At 52.5% G+C, this 15,751-nt stretch overlaps 1 protein-coding gene across 5 annotated transcripts in view; it reads left to right on the top strand.

The window, feature by feature from the left end:
- The window catches only part of MGRN1 (mahogunin ring finger 1), a 56,969-nt gene continuing 41,218 nt past the window's right edge, over nucleotides 1-15,751 (top strand). For 3 of the 5 annotated variants that reach the window (XM_039239262.1, XM_039239261.1, XM_039239265.1), the window contains exon 1: nucleotides 10-238. In XM_039239262.1, coding sequence (XP_039095193.1) covers nucleotides 151-238 — 88 coding nt within the window. In that variant the 5' untranslated portion in view covers nucleotides 10-150. Of the gene's footprint in view, nucleotides 239-15,751 lie in introns of all 5 variants that reach the window. The other 2 variants (XM_039239264.1, XM_039239263.1) reach the window with 2 other exon arrangements.

Genomic DNA, 15,751 nt, shown 5'->3' with positions numbered 1-15,751 from the left:
GTCGGGCCCCCGGTCGAGCTGAGGTTGGGGCTCGGAAGCCGAGGCGTCCGCGGCCGTGGGCTAGTGTGCGTGTGGCCCGGTCCGGGCCATGTCCGCTTGAGGACGTCGCCTCCGCCCGCGTTCCGGCCCCGGCCCGGCCCGCCGCGCACCATGGGCTCCATTCTGAGCCGCCGCATCGCGGGCGTGGAGGACATCGACATCCAGGCGAACTCGGCCTATCGCTACCCACCGAAGTCCGGTGAGCGGCCGCTCGGCTCCGGGAGCGGGGGGCGAGACCTGGTCCGGAGCACGGGTGGGCAGAGCATGCCCGTGCGGGGCTGTCCGCAGAGGGTGCGCCGCGGGCTCTGCTCGGTGCGCGGCCCTCCCGGTGCCTCCCGGCCCGGGGCTCCGCGCGACGTTCCCTCGGACCGTGGGTGGGGCTCCGGGCTGCCTGCCCCGTCCCCGTCCGGGCTGGGTGACCTTGGGTCAGTCACTTCGCCTCTGGGCGCCTCAGCCTCCTTGTCTGCACACAGGGGAGACTCAGTGGAAAGACCGAGGACTGGGGTGAGGTTCGGGGTGCGACGCTGGCCAGGGGTTAGCACGCTGCTTGGGGCTTCGCTTGTGCTTACAAAGTGGTCATTGTCAAAGGGATTGACATCACGCCGTCGTCAGTTTGGGCTTTCTTTGGTGGCTTGGTGTGAAGACCGGCCAGTGGTTCTGAACACGGCCCATGCCATCTGGACAGAGGCTTAGGTCTCCCGTGTGCATGTGAATGGGGGCTGGGGGGTGTGGGGCTGGGCCCAGGGAGATTATTTGATGGGGTGAGTCTGGGAGCCCTTGCTGGAGAACAGGAGACTGGTTGGAAGAGACGTATCTGGTTCTCTCCTCTCCTTTTCTGTGGCAGGGAGACCTGAGCCTCCAGAGGGGAAGGGACTTTCCCAAGCTCTCAGAGCTGTGTGGAAGCACATCTGGGGGCAGGACCACAAATACGATTCCCCATGGACTTGTTCCCACCCTGTTGTGCTACCTCTAAATAGTGTGGACTGACCCAGGACTTCAGCTTGGGTTCCTTCCTCTCCATCTCCTCATGGGGCCATTTGCCTTGGAAAGCAGAAAAAGGACAGAGAATTTGGACATCTCCTGACCCTGGCTTCTGAAGAATCTGCTCTGCTGTGGAGGTCTTGTAGGCCTCACAGTTGGCTTCAGGCACCCAGAAGGCCAGGTTTCCTTTGCGGGTAGTCCTCGAGCACCCACTCCCATGAGTGGGGAAGCTTGTTATTTCCCAGGCCCTGCCTCAGACCTGCGGGGCCTAAGAACCTGTGTTTAAACTCATTTCTCGCAGCGCCTGGATGGCTCAGTCGGTTAAGTGTCCAACTTCAGCTCAGGTCATGATCTCACAGTTCGTGGGTTCGAGCCCCACATCGGGCTCTGTGCTGACAGCCAGCTCAGGGCCTGGAACCTGTCTTCGGATTCTGTGTCTCCTTCTCTCTCTGACCCTCCCCTGCTCACGCTGTCTCTCTCTCTCAAAAATAAATAAAACATTAAAAAAATAAATAAATAAGCTCATTTCTCAGATGAGTCTGATGTCCACTCAGATTTGAGAACTGCCCTGCACTGATTTTGGAAGCCCCAAAAGAGGGAGTGTCTGGGAGAACAGAGGGGTGGAGACTAGCATGGCGCAGTCGGAAGGGCGGAAGTGGGCAGAAGGCACTGTTGCCTGCTTGTGTCCCAGGCACAAGTGCAGGGCAGCCCAGCCTGGTGTGGGGATCCCTGGAGACCTGTGGGCTGACATCCACACATCTCATTGAATTCATCCTCTTGCATCTCTGATATTCTTCCAGCCTGTCTTTGGCTGAGTGATTTTCGGCAAGCTGCTTAGCTCTCTGAGTCAATTTTCTCATCTGTAGAATGGGTTGATTCCTGTACAGTGTTTAGAACAGTGAGTGGCCCTGAAAGTCCTCTTAAAATGTTGCCATAATGGTTTAAAAAGGAAATTGGATGGCCATTTCAGACCCTAATAGCAGTTAGCAGTGGCATGGCAGAGATATCAGAGTTTAATGGGGCATTTCTTGTATTAACTTAGGATGAAGGCAACAAACTTGATGTCCCTTCGTTTAGGTGTTTTCACAAAACCACAAGTACAAGTCCTTTATAACACAGCTTTCAGCTTCTGCATGGTAGACCTTGCTAATCATTCAGGACACCTTTTGTCACCAAGCCTGGACTTGGTTTCAGAAGCCATTAATGAACACCCCAGTGAGCCACAGCTAATCGATTGGGGCTGGCACGCAGGTGAATATCATGGGCTACCTTAGAGCACCATAGCAGGGCTCTTCTGGACCTGTCCTCTGGGCTGCCTTGTACCTCGGGCCACCTTGCTCAGGGAGGGTCAGTCTGAGGCAGAAATGACCTTAGCAGGACTTTAATATGTTTCCCCAAGGGTAGGCTAGGGACCCCGGGGGTGTTTCAGATGATTTTTAGGGGTTGGCCCTGTGAGTCATTCAATCGCTTTATGAGAAAGTTATCTTTTCAGGTCTCTGTTAATTTCATTGATAATATTGAGGACAGAAAAATTGGATGCCAATATTTTTTTTGACATATCTGTAGCACTGATCCCTCGCAGCTTTATTAGAACATAATTGATGTGTAACATTACGTAAGTTTAAGGTGTGTAGTCTAATGATTTAATACCTGTACACGTCAGGAGACGAGGTAAGTTAACATCCTTGTCATTTTTTTTTTAAAGGATCTGTTCAATTTTCTTTTGCTTGTGTAACTTTCAGCATGTACTGCACCAGTACCTAGCTGAAATTTCATAACATTTGCTTTGTTTTCGTTGCACTTATTTATTCATTTTACTTTTTTTTTTAAATGTATTTTTTTTTTTAATATTTTTATTTATTTTTAGGAGAGAGAGAGAGAGACAGCATGAGCAGGGGAGGGTCAGAGAGAGAGGGAGTCACAGACTCTGAAATAGGCTCCAGGCTCTGAGCTGGCAGTCAGCACAGAGCCCGATGCGGGGCTCGAACCCACGAACCGCGAGATCATGACCTAAGCGAAAGTCGGACGCTTAACCGACTAAGCCACCCAGGCGCCCCAATTCATTTTACTTTTTAAGCAGCTTTATTGAAGTATATGTTGTGTGCCATATGACTCATCCATTGTAAACATATGATTTGTTGACTTCCAGTAAATTTGTACAATGCGCGGCCATCACCACAATCAGTTTTAAATGTTTCCATCACACTCCAAAGTTTCCTTATGCCTGTTTGCAGTCCGTCTGTCTCCCCCTGACCCCATGTCACTCTGATCTGCCTTCTGTCTTTAAAATGTGCCCTCTCTGGACTCTTCGTATAAAAGGAATCATACAGGGGCACTTGGTGGCTCAGTTGGTTAAGTGTCTGACTCTTGGTTTGGGCTCAGGTCACGGTCTCATGGGTTCATGCGTTTGAGCTCCGTGTCAGGCTCCGCGCTGACAGTGCAAGGCCTGCTTGGAATTTTCATACCACCCCGTCCCGCTTTATCCCTCCTCTCATGCCTGTTTGGGATTCTCTCTCTGCCTTTCTCTCTCCTTCTCTCTCTGTCCCTCCCCTGCTCGTGTGCACATGTGTGCACTCTCTCTCTTTCAAAGATAAATAAACTTAAAAAGGAAAAAAAAGGAATCATTCAACATGTAGTTTTTTTTTGTGTCTGGCTTCTTGCAAGTGGAGCAATGTCTTTGGAGTTCATCCATATTGTAACAGGCGTCTGTACCTTATCATACGGATATAGTACATGTTTATTTACCAGTTAACGTTTGGGTTGTTACCACGTTTTGGCTATTATGAATAATACTGCTATGAACATTGACCATTTTTCTGGCCCTGTTTAATTGTCTTTAGTATACACCTTGGAGTGGAATTGATGGGTCATATGGTGATTCTGTGTTTAACCTTCTGATTAACTGCCAGACTTTTCCACAGTGGCTGCTTCATTTTACATCCCTAGTAGCAGTGTGAGGGTTCCAATTCTCCACATCCATGCCAATGCTTATTATTATCTACCTTTTTTTTTTTTTTTAAGTAGGCTCTATGCCCATCTTAGAGCTGAGCTTGAATTCCCGACCCTGAGATCAAGCGTCACATGCTCTACAGACTGAGCCAGCCAGGCGCCCCTGTTGTCTACCTTTTAAATTGTGGCCGTCCTTGTGGGTGTGAAGTGGTATCTCGTTGTGGTTTTGATTTGCATTTCCCTGATGACTGATGATGTAGAGCATCTTTTCATGTGCTTGTGCTTATTAGTCATTTGTATACTGTGTGTGTGTGTGTGTGAGAGAGAGAGAGAAAGAGAGAGAGAGAGAGGTGTACATGCCAGAAGTCTGATTTTGTCTCGTTCATTTTTTTAAAGACTGGGTTGTTAATCTTACGGAGTAAGTAACGGTTCCATTATTCTGGGTGCAGTCATAGAGCTCCTTTATCAGCACTGTGATTTGCAGGTGTCTTCTCTTAGATGGTGGTTTGTTTTCATTTTCTTAATGGTGTCTTTTTGAGAATCAAAGATTTTAAGTTTTGGGTGAAGTTCACTTTATCAATTTTTTTTTAAGTTTGTTTATTTACTTTGAGGGGGAGGGAGAGAGAGAGCATGGGCATGAGCAGGGGAGGAATAGAGAGGGACAGAGAAAATCCCAAGCAGGCTCTGAACTGTCAGCAAAGAGCTCAAACTCACAGACCATGAGATCGTGACCCAAGCTGAAACCAAGAGTTGGATGCTTAACCAGCTTAACCCAGGGGCCTCAATTTATCAATTTTTTTTTTAATGTTTTATTTATTTCTAGGAGAGAGAGAGAGACAGCGTGAGCAGGGGAGGGTCAGAGAGAGAGGGAGTCACAGATTGAAACAGGCTCCAGGCTCCGAGCTGGCAGTCAGCACAGAGCCCGACGCGGGGCTCGAACCCACGAACCGCGAGATCATGACCCAAGCGAAAGTCGGACGCTCAACCGACTAAGCCACCCAGGCGCCCCTAATTTATCAATTTTTAAAAATTTTTTATTTATTTTTGAGAGAGAGACAGAGTGTGAGTGGGGGAGGGGCAGAGAGGGAGGGAGACAGAATCTGAAGCAGACTCCAGGCTCTGAGCTGTCAGCACAGAGCCTGATGCAGGGCTCGAGCCCACGAACTGCGAGATCATGACCTGAGCCGAAGTTGGAGGCTTAACCGACTGAGCCACCCAGGCGCCCCAAATTTATCAACATTTTTTTTTTAAATGGTTAATGTTTCTGGAGTTACAGCTAGGAGATCTTTACCTAGGTCAAGGTTACAAGGATTTTCTGTGTTTTTCCATAGGAGTTTTACAAAAGTTTTTGCTCACGCATTTAGGTCTGTGATTCATTTTGAGTGATTGTTTTCCTACATGTCTGGTCTCAGGTGAACCTATGAGGTCTTGTTTTGCATGTGGAGATTCAGTTATTTCATTATCATTTGTTGAGAAGACTATTCTTTTCCTATCAGGCCGCCTTTGCACCTTTATAAAAAGTCAGCTTCTTAAACGTGAGGGTGTGTTTCTGGTCTCCCTTGCCGTGACCACACAGCTGGCCAGTCTCCGGCTGCAGGTGGGAGCAGGGACGCCACGGCTGAGCTCCGGAAGGGACGGTGCGGACACGCAGAGGAGAGCCGGGGTGCAGCCACGGAGGATGCGGCTGTGGGCAGCTGCTGCTGCGGCTGGTCCTCTTGCTGCTCCTGCTACTGTTAATCGCGGGTCTCCGAGCGATGCTGGCAACCCCGCCTTGGTGTCTGAGGGAGGTCGTGCTGGCACCAGGTCACCCACGAGGTGTCAGAAGGAGGGACCATCGACATGTGACCTACCAGGCCAGGAAGGGGAGAAGGGAGGGGAAGATGTGGCCCAGATCTAAATCTCTGGTTCGACTGTCTACTTTCAGAGTGTTTTCATCTCCTTTATCTTGCTGGAGCCTTGCCGTATCCTTGTGACCCTAGACTTTTGTCCTCTGGTGGAGGAACTGGAAATCAGCCTGAGCCTTCGTCATCCAGCATCTGAGCCTGGTGTACAGTTGTACAGTAGGCGTTTAACAAATGCTCTTGCAACAGGCCTTGAGGGAAATGAACCCCGCCTCCTGTATGGGCTGCTCACCCTGGGCTTCATTGTATCCCTTGGGGTGTCTGTGGGGGCCCTGAGGACTCCTGGGTCTGTGGCCAGCTGATGGAGGGGCCCCAGGGCATGTGCAAGACCTTTGGTGTGAGCTGTGGTGTTGCTGCCAATCTAGAAGCATCCCGAACACTTGTGTTGGGGTTCACCATTTCCAGGGTAGGGCCTTGCTGACTGATTTATTTGGCATCTGAAGAAAAGAACTGAGGCCAGGGTTTGAGATGCAGGTGGACATTTTCTGTCACTAGGGGCATTCTGGGTCCCTGGGCCATCACTGTCCCAAGGGAGTGAACTTGTGATCTGGGCCCCATGTGTCTGTGGCAGTAGAACGGGGGACGGGGCTGAGGAGGCTCCACCTGTTGAGGGCCAGGTTCCCCTTCCTGCTCAGAGACTTGCACCACCGTCACCAGTCTCATACGGGTCATCTGGATTCAGATTCGGCTTCCCCATGTCACCTGTGCTGTGCTCACACGAGACCTAGTTCTGTGCTTCTGCTTGTGCGAACTTGGTTTGGGTTTTATCCTTGCAAGAGCTACATAAACAGGCTGTATTTTCTGAGCTTCGGTTGTTGTGCCGTGGGTAACAACAATAAAAACCCAGCAGCAACAGGAAATGTTTTAAGTGGGATGTGGTGGGGGGACATCTGAGCCCGTTTCCCTGAAGCAGCAGCCCTAGGGTGCCGGGGTTCGGGAGCTGGCCGCTGGCACTCGGGCTCTGGGGCCGCCGGGAGCTGAGGTTTGGTGGGTCTCCCTGTGGGAGTGTCGCCTGCCTTCAGGGTTCTGAGAGGCCTGGAGCTCTGTGTTTGTTTCTGAGGTCCTTGCATCGTTTCCTCAGTTCCGGGCCCGTGTCAGGGGACCATGACTCTGGGGACCTTTCACAGTTTCTCTGGGAACTGTTAACACACCATCACTTTTTGCTGACTTGAAAGTAACAAGACCATCAGCTCCTGCCAGCATTACTGCCCTGGGCTTGGTCGGGCTCTGCGTCTGTGGGCCGGCTCCCCATGCCCGTGCGGCCTGGCCCTCCAGGTGAAGAAAACCCTGGCCTTTGGCCCCATGCCATTCCACAGTCAGCCGGGGCACTGAGGGCCCAGTCGCCCAGGATGAAGGGGGTGTGTTTGTCCCGATGTGCGTGTGCATGCATGTGTTTTCTTCCTCACGGTTGGGGTGGCCTTTATTGTGTTTACAACACACCCATCCGCAAACACGGAAAGTCACACAAGATCAGTTTAGCACATGAGATTGAGCCTGTGTGGTGGGAGGAGCGCTGGATTCTGAGGCCTGGGGCCTCAGTCTGGCCTCAGTCTGTGGCCTTGGGCCAGGCGCTTGCTCTCTGGCCCCATTTCCCTGACTCACAGGGTCAAGCTTTGGTTCCCCAGGCTCTCAGTTTTGACTCTGAGTGTCCACGTGGCCGGCAGGGTGGGACTGTGCCCTGCCCTGCTGAACTTTTGTTTTTCGGCGGGCCCAGAAGTTTCCTGGAGGCCGGCCTACACTTCCGGATGACCCCCGGGGACAGTGACCACTGGCGCCTGCCTCCCTTCCCAAGCCCAGTGCTGTCCAGACCAGTTGTTTGCATGGGGGTGTTTGGCATTTCCTGTGTGCGTTTCTGTGTGGTTGTGTACAGTCATCTAGCCTCGGGATTCCGTGTCGTTCCATAGAACAGTGTCCCCTAAAAGGGCAGATGGTGTCACATGCACCACCCATGCGGCGCCTGATTCGGCCTCGGTAAATAACGGTGGAATTGTTCAGTTCTGCAGACTGCCCCTGCGTCTGCCCAGCTCCTCAGAGGTGGGGAGCAGGCTCAGCCCCTGCCTGTGTCTTCGGGGGTGGCCCCCCTCCGGGGCGGGAGTGGGAGGAAGGCGGAGTGAGCCCCACACCCTCTGCTGTTTGCAGGAAAGCTGATGGAAGGGAGCAGCGTGGGAGAGGGTCCCTTGCTGCCGAACACAGGATCAGGCTTAGTCATGGAGCCAGCTGGGGAGGCGCAAGGCTTGAGGAGTGACTGATGGGACGTCTCTCCACCTCGATGTCTAAATGAAGTCTGAAGCCATTTTCCCTGTCCTTTTCATCATGCCTGATACTGATTCGGGCCCTCTCGCTTGGTCTGGGTGTCCTGCCCCCACAGGTGGGCAGATGGCCGTGCTGGCTCCTGCCAGGTGGCCCCGGCATCCACCGTTCTGATAACTACAGCCTTGTGTTATCCAGACCTGCCCCAGTGGACACTCCTGAGTAACCAGACTCCCTCGGGGCCTTTTGGGGGAATCAGAAGAAGGAATCGTGTTCGGTTCATTGTTTTATTTTTTTTATTTTTATTTTTTAAAATTTATTTCTGAGAGAGAGACCCCATGAGAAAGGGAGGGCCAGAGAGAGAGGGAGATACAGAATCTGAAACAGGCTCCAGACTCTGAGCTGTCAGCACAGAGCCCAATGCAGGGCTTGAACCCACGAACCATGAGATCATGACCTGAGCCAAAGTCAGATGCTTAACCAACTGAGCCACCCAGGCACCCCCAGTTCACTGTTTTAAAAATGTGTGTGTATATACACACATACACAGATCTTCCTCGACTTATGATGGGGTTGTGTCCTCATAACCCCATCCTAAGTTGGAAATACTTGAAGTTGAAAATGCATCAAATACATCTAACCTCCCGAACCTAGTCTCGCCTCCCTTAAATGTGCTCAGAGCACTTACATGAGCCTACGGGTGGGCAAACTCACCTAACACAGAGCTTGTTTTAACATAGTGTTGGACATCTCTTATAATTTATAGAATACCATACTTACAGTGAAAAACAAAATGATTGTCTGGGCGCAAGATGGTTGCAAACACGAGTTGCTTACCCTTGTGACCGCGTGGCTGACTGGACCTAGGACTCCTGCCACTGCCCAGCGTCCCGGGAGAGGATCCTACCACAGATCGTTAGTCCAGGGAAAGATCCACATTCAGAATTCAAAGTGTGGGTTCTGATGAATGCATATTGCTTTTGCATCATTGTAAAGTCTAAAACTCATAAGACAGACCGTTAAGTCTGGGACTGTCTGCATGTGTATGTTTAACATCAAACTGAAAAAGTGAAGAGTAACACATTTAGAAAACGTGCAAATTGTAAGTTTGATGAATGATCACACAGTGAACATGTTGAAGAAAATGGAACAGTAGCAGTCCCCAAGCCCCCTGGGTGCCCCCTCCCCATCTCTGCCTCCCTCCTCCCCGGGAAACCCCCTTCTGAGTCCACCAGAGGTGATTTTGCCTGTTTCTGGATTTGATACGGATGAAACTGGCCGCGCCTTGCTCCTTGTGCAGTGATGAGGCCCTCACACTGTTCGAGGGGACAGTAGTCGGTTTGGCCCCTGCTGTGTTAGGGTCCAGTGTCTGTTGATGCCACTGCATCTTCAACCGTGGAGGGAGGTTGGGGGTGTTTCCAGTTTGAGCTCTTAGGAAAAGCGCTGCCATGCACATTCCTGTGACTTTGGTGCCCGTGAGTCAGATTTCCTTGGGTCCATTTTTTCCCAAATTGTGTTAAAATACACATGACAGTGACCATCTTAACCGTTTTAAGTGTGCAGTTCAGCGACATTGGGTACGTTCCCCCTGCTGTTCAGCCACCCACTGTCCTCTCTCTCTACGCTCTTTTCCTCTGGCACAACTGAACTCGGTGCCTTTGCACAGGGACTCCCCAGCCCCTGGTGCCCACCACGCTACTCTCTGTGTCTGCAGGTTTTCACTCCCCTAAGCACCTGTGTCTTTGGGGCCACTTTCCCAGCTGGCGGCGGGTGCTGAGCCCTCTGGTGTGCCGGGCGTAATGGCAGGTTTGCAGCAGTGTTGTGAGCCCTGCGCCAGCCCACGCCCTCATCAGCAGCCGAGTTGTGATTGTGCGTTCTCACCAGCACTGGGAAGTGTCGGGTGTGCGTGTTCAGTTTTCTTCTTAACTTTAGCCATGGATATCTCATGGTAGTTCCTTTCTTTTCTTTTGTTTTCTTTTTTAATTAGAGAAAGGGAGAGCCAACGATGTTGAGATCAAGGCCATGAGCCTGTATCAAGAGGTGCCCCTCCTCATTGTAGTTTTAATTTACTTTCTCTGATGACCAGGGAGGTTGAGCACTTTTTCCCATGTAAATTACCATTCATTTCTCTTCCTCTTTTTGTGAAATCATTTGCATATTTTTTGTATTGGATTGTCTACCTTCTCACTGATTTGCACAAGTTCTTTCCTAAGTGCTTTGTATTACATTTTTAATTCTTTGAAAAGTGGCTATCACTATGACATTTACGCAGATTAGTTCAGGCAAGAAATGGAACGTGTTGGCAGCCTGGTTGGGGGGGGTTTTCTGGAACCTGAGATTGGGGACCCAAGAAGTGGAAGCCCTCAGAACACAAAACTCTTCGTCCCCTCTGGGCTACAAGTCATTTTGCTGTGACTTGCACATACCTGACTGCCACCCATCAGGGGCCCTCAAGGACCAAGTCCTTTGTCTCTGGTCCAGTTCTGCAGGAGAGAGAACCAAATGTTAGTCCAGCACGGCCAGGTGTCCACCTTGACCAGTGAGCATTGTTGAGGGCACGGGAGCTGCACGGTCTGGCAGCAGCTGGGACCCACCCTTGTGGGTAGTAGAAGCTGTTTCTAGAAGAGGGATGGAACCCTCCTCTTATAAAAGGTGGCTACAACCACTTACTCTGGAACTCAGTGAAATAGAATCGTTGCTTAAAGTTGTTCTCTGCTCATCATTCTTTCCTCTGTGATGTTGGGGACTGAGGGATTTTTGTTTAATAGGGTCCCGCTGTGATGAGGCTTTCACACTGTGGGAGGGAGTGGTGGCTGGGAATCGAATGTTCCTCAGATGTCTTTTCACCTGCGCCAGCCTCCTTTGCATTATCAGCCCCTTTTATCCTGAGGACATCCTGAGCTGTCCTCATCAGTTTGCTTCCAGTGTTCTTCACTGAGAGCTCCATGTTACCGCTGGGGACCCAGGCCAGGCCGTACTAGGTCACCTAGGCTGCATGTGGCCAGCAGAGAAGCGCTCTTCTGTGTACGAGCATGACCTCAGCTCAGGGATAATCAGCATGGTGTTTTACAAGCCTGAAGATGCTTTCCTGAGATCACTCTGGGGACTGTGATGTTCTCATTCCTCATGGTCAGGCCCATGTAGGGCCTCATGACAGCGGGTTCAGGAAGCTGGTAACCAGGAACAACTGTCCTGTTAGGGAACGAGAAGTTTTGTCCTAAGGAATCCGTGAACTGTTTGCAGCCCCTGCCCATGCCTGCTCAGCTCCCTACCCCCACCCCCCCGGAGAGGGGAGACCGGGCGGCCGGGTGAGATGCAGGCCCCGTGTCCCAGGGCCCCGATCAGGAGTGCTTCTCAGCGGCGGGCTGTGTGTGGTGTCTGACACCCTGGTGCACCCGGCAGGGACACTGTGATCTGTTTTCTTCTGTTCCTCCACGGAGCTCCTAAAAACTCTTGGAATTTGGTATCGATACCCATAATAAGCCCATTTCAGTCACGCCCGAGTTTATGTTGATGAGGAGGTTTTGGGAAGCACCTAAGGATGGGGCCTGCCTGCGTTTGGAGCCAACTTTGTGGTTAGAGGCTGGACACCGAGAGGGTCACCGGCTGGGCCATGTAACAACGAAGCCTCCATAAAGACCCAGAAGGTTCATAAAGGCTGGGTTCAGGGAGCTTCTGGGTTGGTGACCCCAGCGAGAGGCTGGGAAGGTGGAACACTCAGAGGGGACATGGAAGTCCCACGCCCTTCCCACATTCCTTGTGCTGGGCATCTCTTCCACGTGGCTGTTCCTGAGTCATGTCCTTTTATAATAGACTGGTGATCTAGTAATCTACTAAGTGAACTGTTTTCCAGAGTTTTGTGAGCTGCTCTAGCAAATTAGTTGGGGTTCATGGGAATGTCCAGCTTATAGTCAGTTGACAAGTGACCACCTGGACTGTGGATTGGCATCTGAAGGGAGGGGGCAGTGGTGTGGGGGTGAGTCCTTAATCTGTGGGATCTGATGCTGTCTCCAGGATAGAGCTGAATTTACAGGTCAGCCGTCAGTATCCCTGGAGGACTGGAGAATTGCGTGGTGGTGTGGGGAGAGCACACAGTGAGCTGGTATAGTTGAGCGTGCAGTGTGCAGCTCTGGGGTCCATACGGGTCTTCAGTGGGGAAGCCACCGGTCGTGTGACCTCTCTGTGCCTCCCATTTCCTCTACTGTCAAATAGTAGTGACTGTGTCATCCACCTTCCTTCGTCCATTCAGCCGGTTTTTACCAGGCTCCTGTGTGCAGGCCAGGGTGGTGGTCACTGGGACACGGGACGGTGAATAAGCATGTGATTCCTGGTCTCGGGCGGGATCAGAGGAGGACAGAGTGAACCAAGCAACAGGTAAAAGGAGTGATGACCCCACTGTGAAGACGGCTGGGGCAGGAGCATTTGCTTTGGAGCCAGCGTGCACGGGAGGTTGCACGAGGCCTCACTGGTGAGTGGCAGGGTGGGAGCGGCCTCTTGGGCCACAGGGAATGGAGAAAGCTCCCATATCTTGGGGCACGGGCCAGGAAGGTGGTGCAAGGCGAGGTAGGCAGCGCAGAGGGCGGAGCGGAGTCACTAGTTTGTGGCCCCGTAGGTCGAGCGTGGGGATGTTGGCCGCTGGGCACAGCATCAGGGTTGCTGGTCTGGAAGGTCTGGAGTGCCAGGAGGGAGCCTGTGTTACCTAGAACCGAGTTCGCGTGTCCTGCGTTACTTACAGCCACATAGAGACTCGAGGCCGGGAGGCGCGGGTGTGTTGGAAGGGTGGGGAAGGAAGGCGGGCCGCCGCTGAGAATCGCAGGACGTGGGGGCCCCTGGCCTGAGACCCCGCAAGGAGCCAGGGTGTGGGCAGAGGCTCTGAAGGAGTCAGAGGTTGAGAATAGACATCCCAGGATCCCTCCAGGACTGCGAAGAGGCTCCTGGGGGACCACCTGGAACAGCCTGGGAGGAGGAGCCCTCGCTGCTTTACCTGGCAAAGGCTTTTCATGGACACCAGGAGTTGATGAAGCCCTGGCGGTGACAGTGGTGGCTGTCCCCAGTGATCCGGGGTGGCTGGAGCCCCCAGCTTCTTTCTGTTGTGGGGGTCCCGTGGGTTGGTGGGTTTAGTGTACGTGCTTCTCAAGGGTCCAGACCTGGGACCTCAGACCCAGTGGGTATGTCCCAGTCCGTCTGCCCTGCTGTGTCTTCTCCACAGTCTGGGTGACGTAGAAACAACAGACACTTATTTCTCACAGTTCTGGAGGCTGGGAAGTCCCAAGTTTAAGGCACAGGCACGTTTGGTGTCTGGTGAGAGCTTCTTCCTGGTTCCTAGACAGCCATCGACTCGCTGTCCTCACGTGGCTGGGTTAGGGGATTCTGGGGGCCTGTTATAAGGGCACTAATCCCATGCATCCCCGCACCTCCTTGTGACCTTGTCACCTCCCCAAAGCCCCAGCTCCCAGTACCATCACACTGGGGGTCAGATTTCAACATGTGAATTTGGCGGGGGGAGTAAACATTCGATCTGTAGCAGGGTCCCACACTCTGGTCTCTCGATGAAACTTGGGTTTTGTGAATGTGTGGCAAAGAAGGGGTTGAGTGGAGCCGGTGTTTTTGGGGAGAACATTGGGATCCCACTTTTACTCACCCCTCTCCTCACCCTACGTGCTGGGGGAGCCTGACAGTTTTGGTGTGGAACATTCTGGCTTTGGCCTTTACTCAGATCCCAGGGAGAGTTAGCGTGTCCTGGTGCCTCACCCCTTAGCAAGATTGTTAGTTCATTCAAGTAATTTAGAATGTTTCCTTTTGGGGTTGTAAATGGTGATCCTGGTACGCCATGTGTGTATACTACCAGACATTTGAGAGTGGAATGCCTCCACCGGCTGTCACTGAAATAGCCTCTGACTGGAGCCTTGTGGTTTGATTTTCCTCATCTGTCAAAGATGATGAGCACGTGTGCCCATCCACATATGAAGGCCAACAGAGCCATGTATGGGAATGCCGGGGGTCCCCCCGGGGGAGGTGGCCTCCCTTGGTCTTTATTTTGGCAGGTGGTTACCTATTGGTTACGCAGGTCACCTGGATGCGTGTAAGTAGGGCAGAGTGGGAACCCTTCAGGCGCCCAGGGGAACTGTCCGAGTTCCTCTGAGGCCGTGAGGTCCTGGACCCTGTCCGTGCCCCGTAGCCAGGGCTTCTAGGCCACAGTTGCCTCTAGGCCTTCCCAGCGTGGCTGTAGGACGATTGTCAGCCCTTCTGACGAGAAGGCCTTCCCACGTGGCTCCTTCCTTGTGTGCGAACAGACGCCCTTTGTAGTCTGCAGTGAGAGCCATGAGAGGACACCACTGACTGCTGTCCCTGTGTGTGGTGGGCGTGGCGGCAGGGTGGCCTCAGCATGGGGCTAAGTATCGGGGCTGCGAGGTGGCCTCTGAGCTCGTCCTGCATGGAGAGGAGGGGCAGGTACTGTGCCCCCTCGATGGGCTCCCTATTGGGGGCACTGAGGGAGGAGCCCAGTGGCCGTGGTGGTGGTTTGTTTGCTCATCTTCCTGCCTGTCTCCCTGTTCGTTTCTCCTCTTCATGGTGTTTTCTTGCTCTTTTCCCTCCCTCCTCTTTAGAGCTCTGCCTGCTCCTCTCTCTCCTAAACTGTGTCAACGCACGCGGACGCACACATACACACGTACCACACACCCCAGACAGACACACGTGCACAGTGCACCCCTGCAGCTGTGTATACCACACACCTGTATCCACAGGCTACACGTGCACACACGAGCACACAGCCCTCCCTGGCCCTCTGGCGCACTTGTTCTTCCTGTAAAATTTCCCTTTTAAAACTGTGCGCATTTGAAAAACCTAGGAAAGTACAGAGAATAACACAGGGAACACCCTTCATTCAGAATCTGTGCTTCCCATTTTTCGCGTTGTATCTGTCTTCCCACAGCACCCCTGACACTTCTGTCCCTGTGGCCCCCATGCTGCCTTCCCCTGCGGCCTCCTCTCACTCTCCTGTGTTTGAGCCGTGCTCACTGCGTCTGCCTCGTGCTGACGTGCAGAGACCTGGCTTGCTCCTTTTACTGGCGCATGGTTTGGTCTGGTCACTGCCACAGTCTGCTGGTCCCTTTCCTTATCGAGCGAGATGTGAGGTGGTTCCGACTTCTTACACCTGCACGTCCGCTAGTCCACCCTGCTGTCTGTGTAACTGAAGCATGTATGTGAACTGAAGTTAGAACTTAGTAGGTAAATACCTCTCATGAACATAAAGCTCTAGGTGAGAGTTTTTCTTCCAGTCTGTGGTCGTTACAAAATGTTGATCGGGGCACCTGGGTGGCTCAGGTGGTTAAGTGTTGTACTTCGGCTCAGGTCATGATCTCATGGTTCATGAGTATAAGCATCACGTTGGGCTCTATGCTGACAGCTCAGAGCCTGGAGCCTGCTATGGGTCTCTCTCTGCACCTCCCCCCGTCTCTCTCTCTCTCTCTCTCTCAAAAATAAATAAACATTAAAAAAATAACATTGAGGGGCGCCTGGGTGGCTTAGTCGGTTGAGCGTCCGACTTTCGCTTGGGTCATGATCTCGCGGTTCGTGGGTTCGGGCCCCGCGTCAGGCTCTGTGCTGACTGCCAGCTCAGAGCCTGGAGCCTG

The sequence above is a fragment of the Hyaena hyaena genome, unplaced genomic scaffold (genome assembly GCF_003009895.1).
Source record: "Hyaena hyaena isolate Hyena2069 unplaced genomic scaffold, ASM300989v1 scaffold_155, whole genome shotgun sequence".
In the NCBI taxonomy this organism is placed as follows: Eukaryota; Metazoa; Chordata; class Mammalia; order Carnivora; family Hyaenidae; genus Hyaena; species Hyaena hyaena.
Note: the sequence above shows the minus strand (reverse complement) of the source record. Positions and strands in the feature narration are given on the sequence as shown.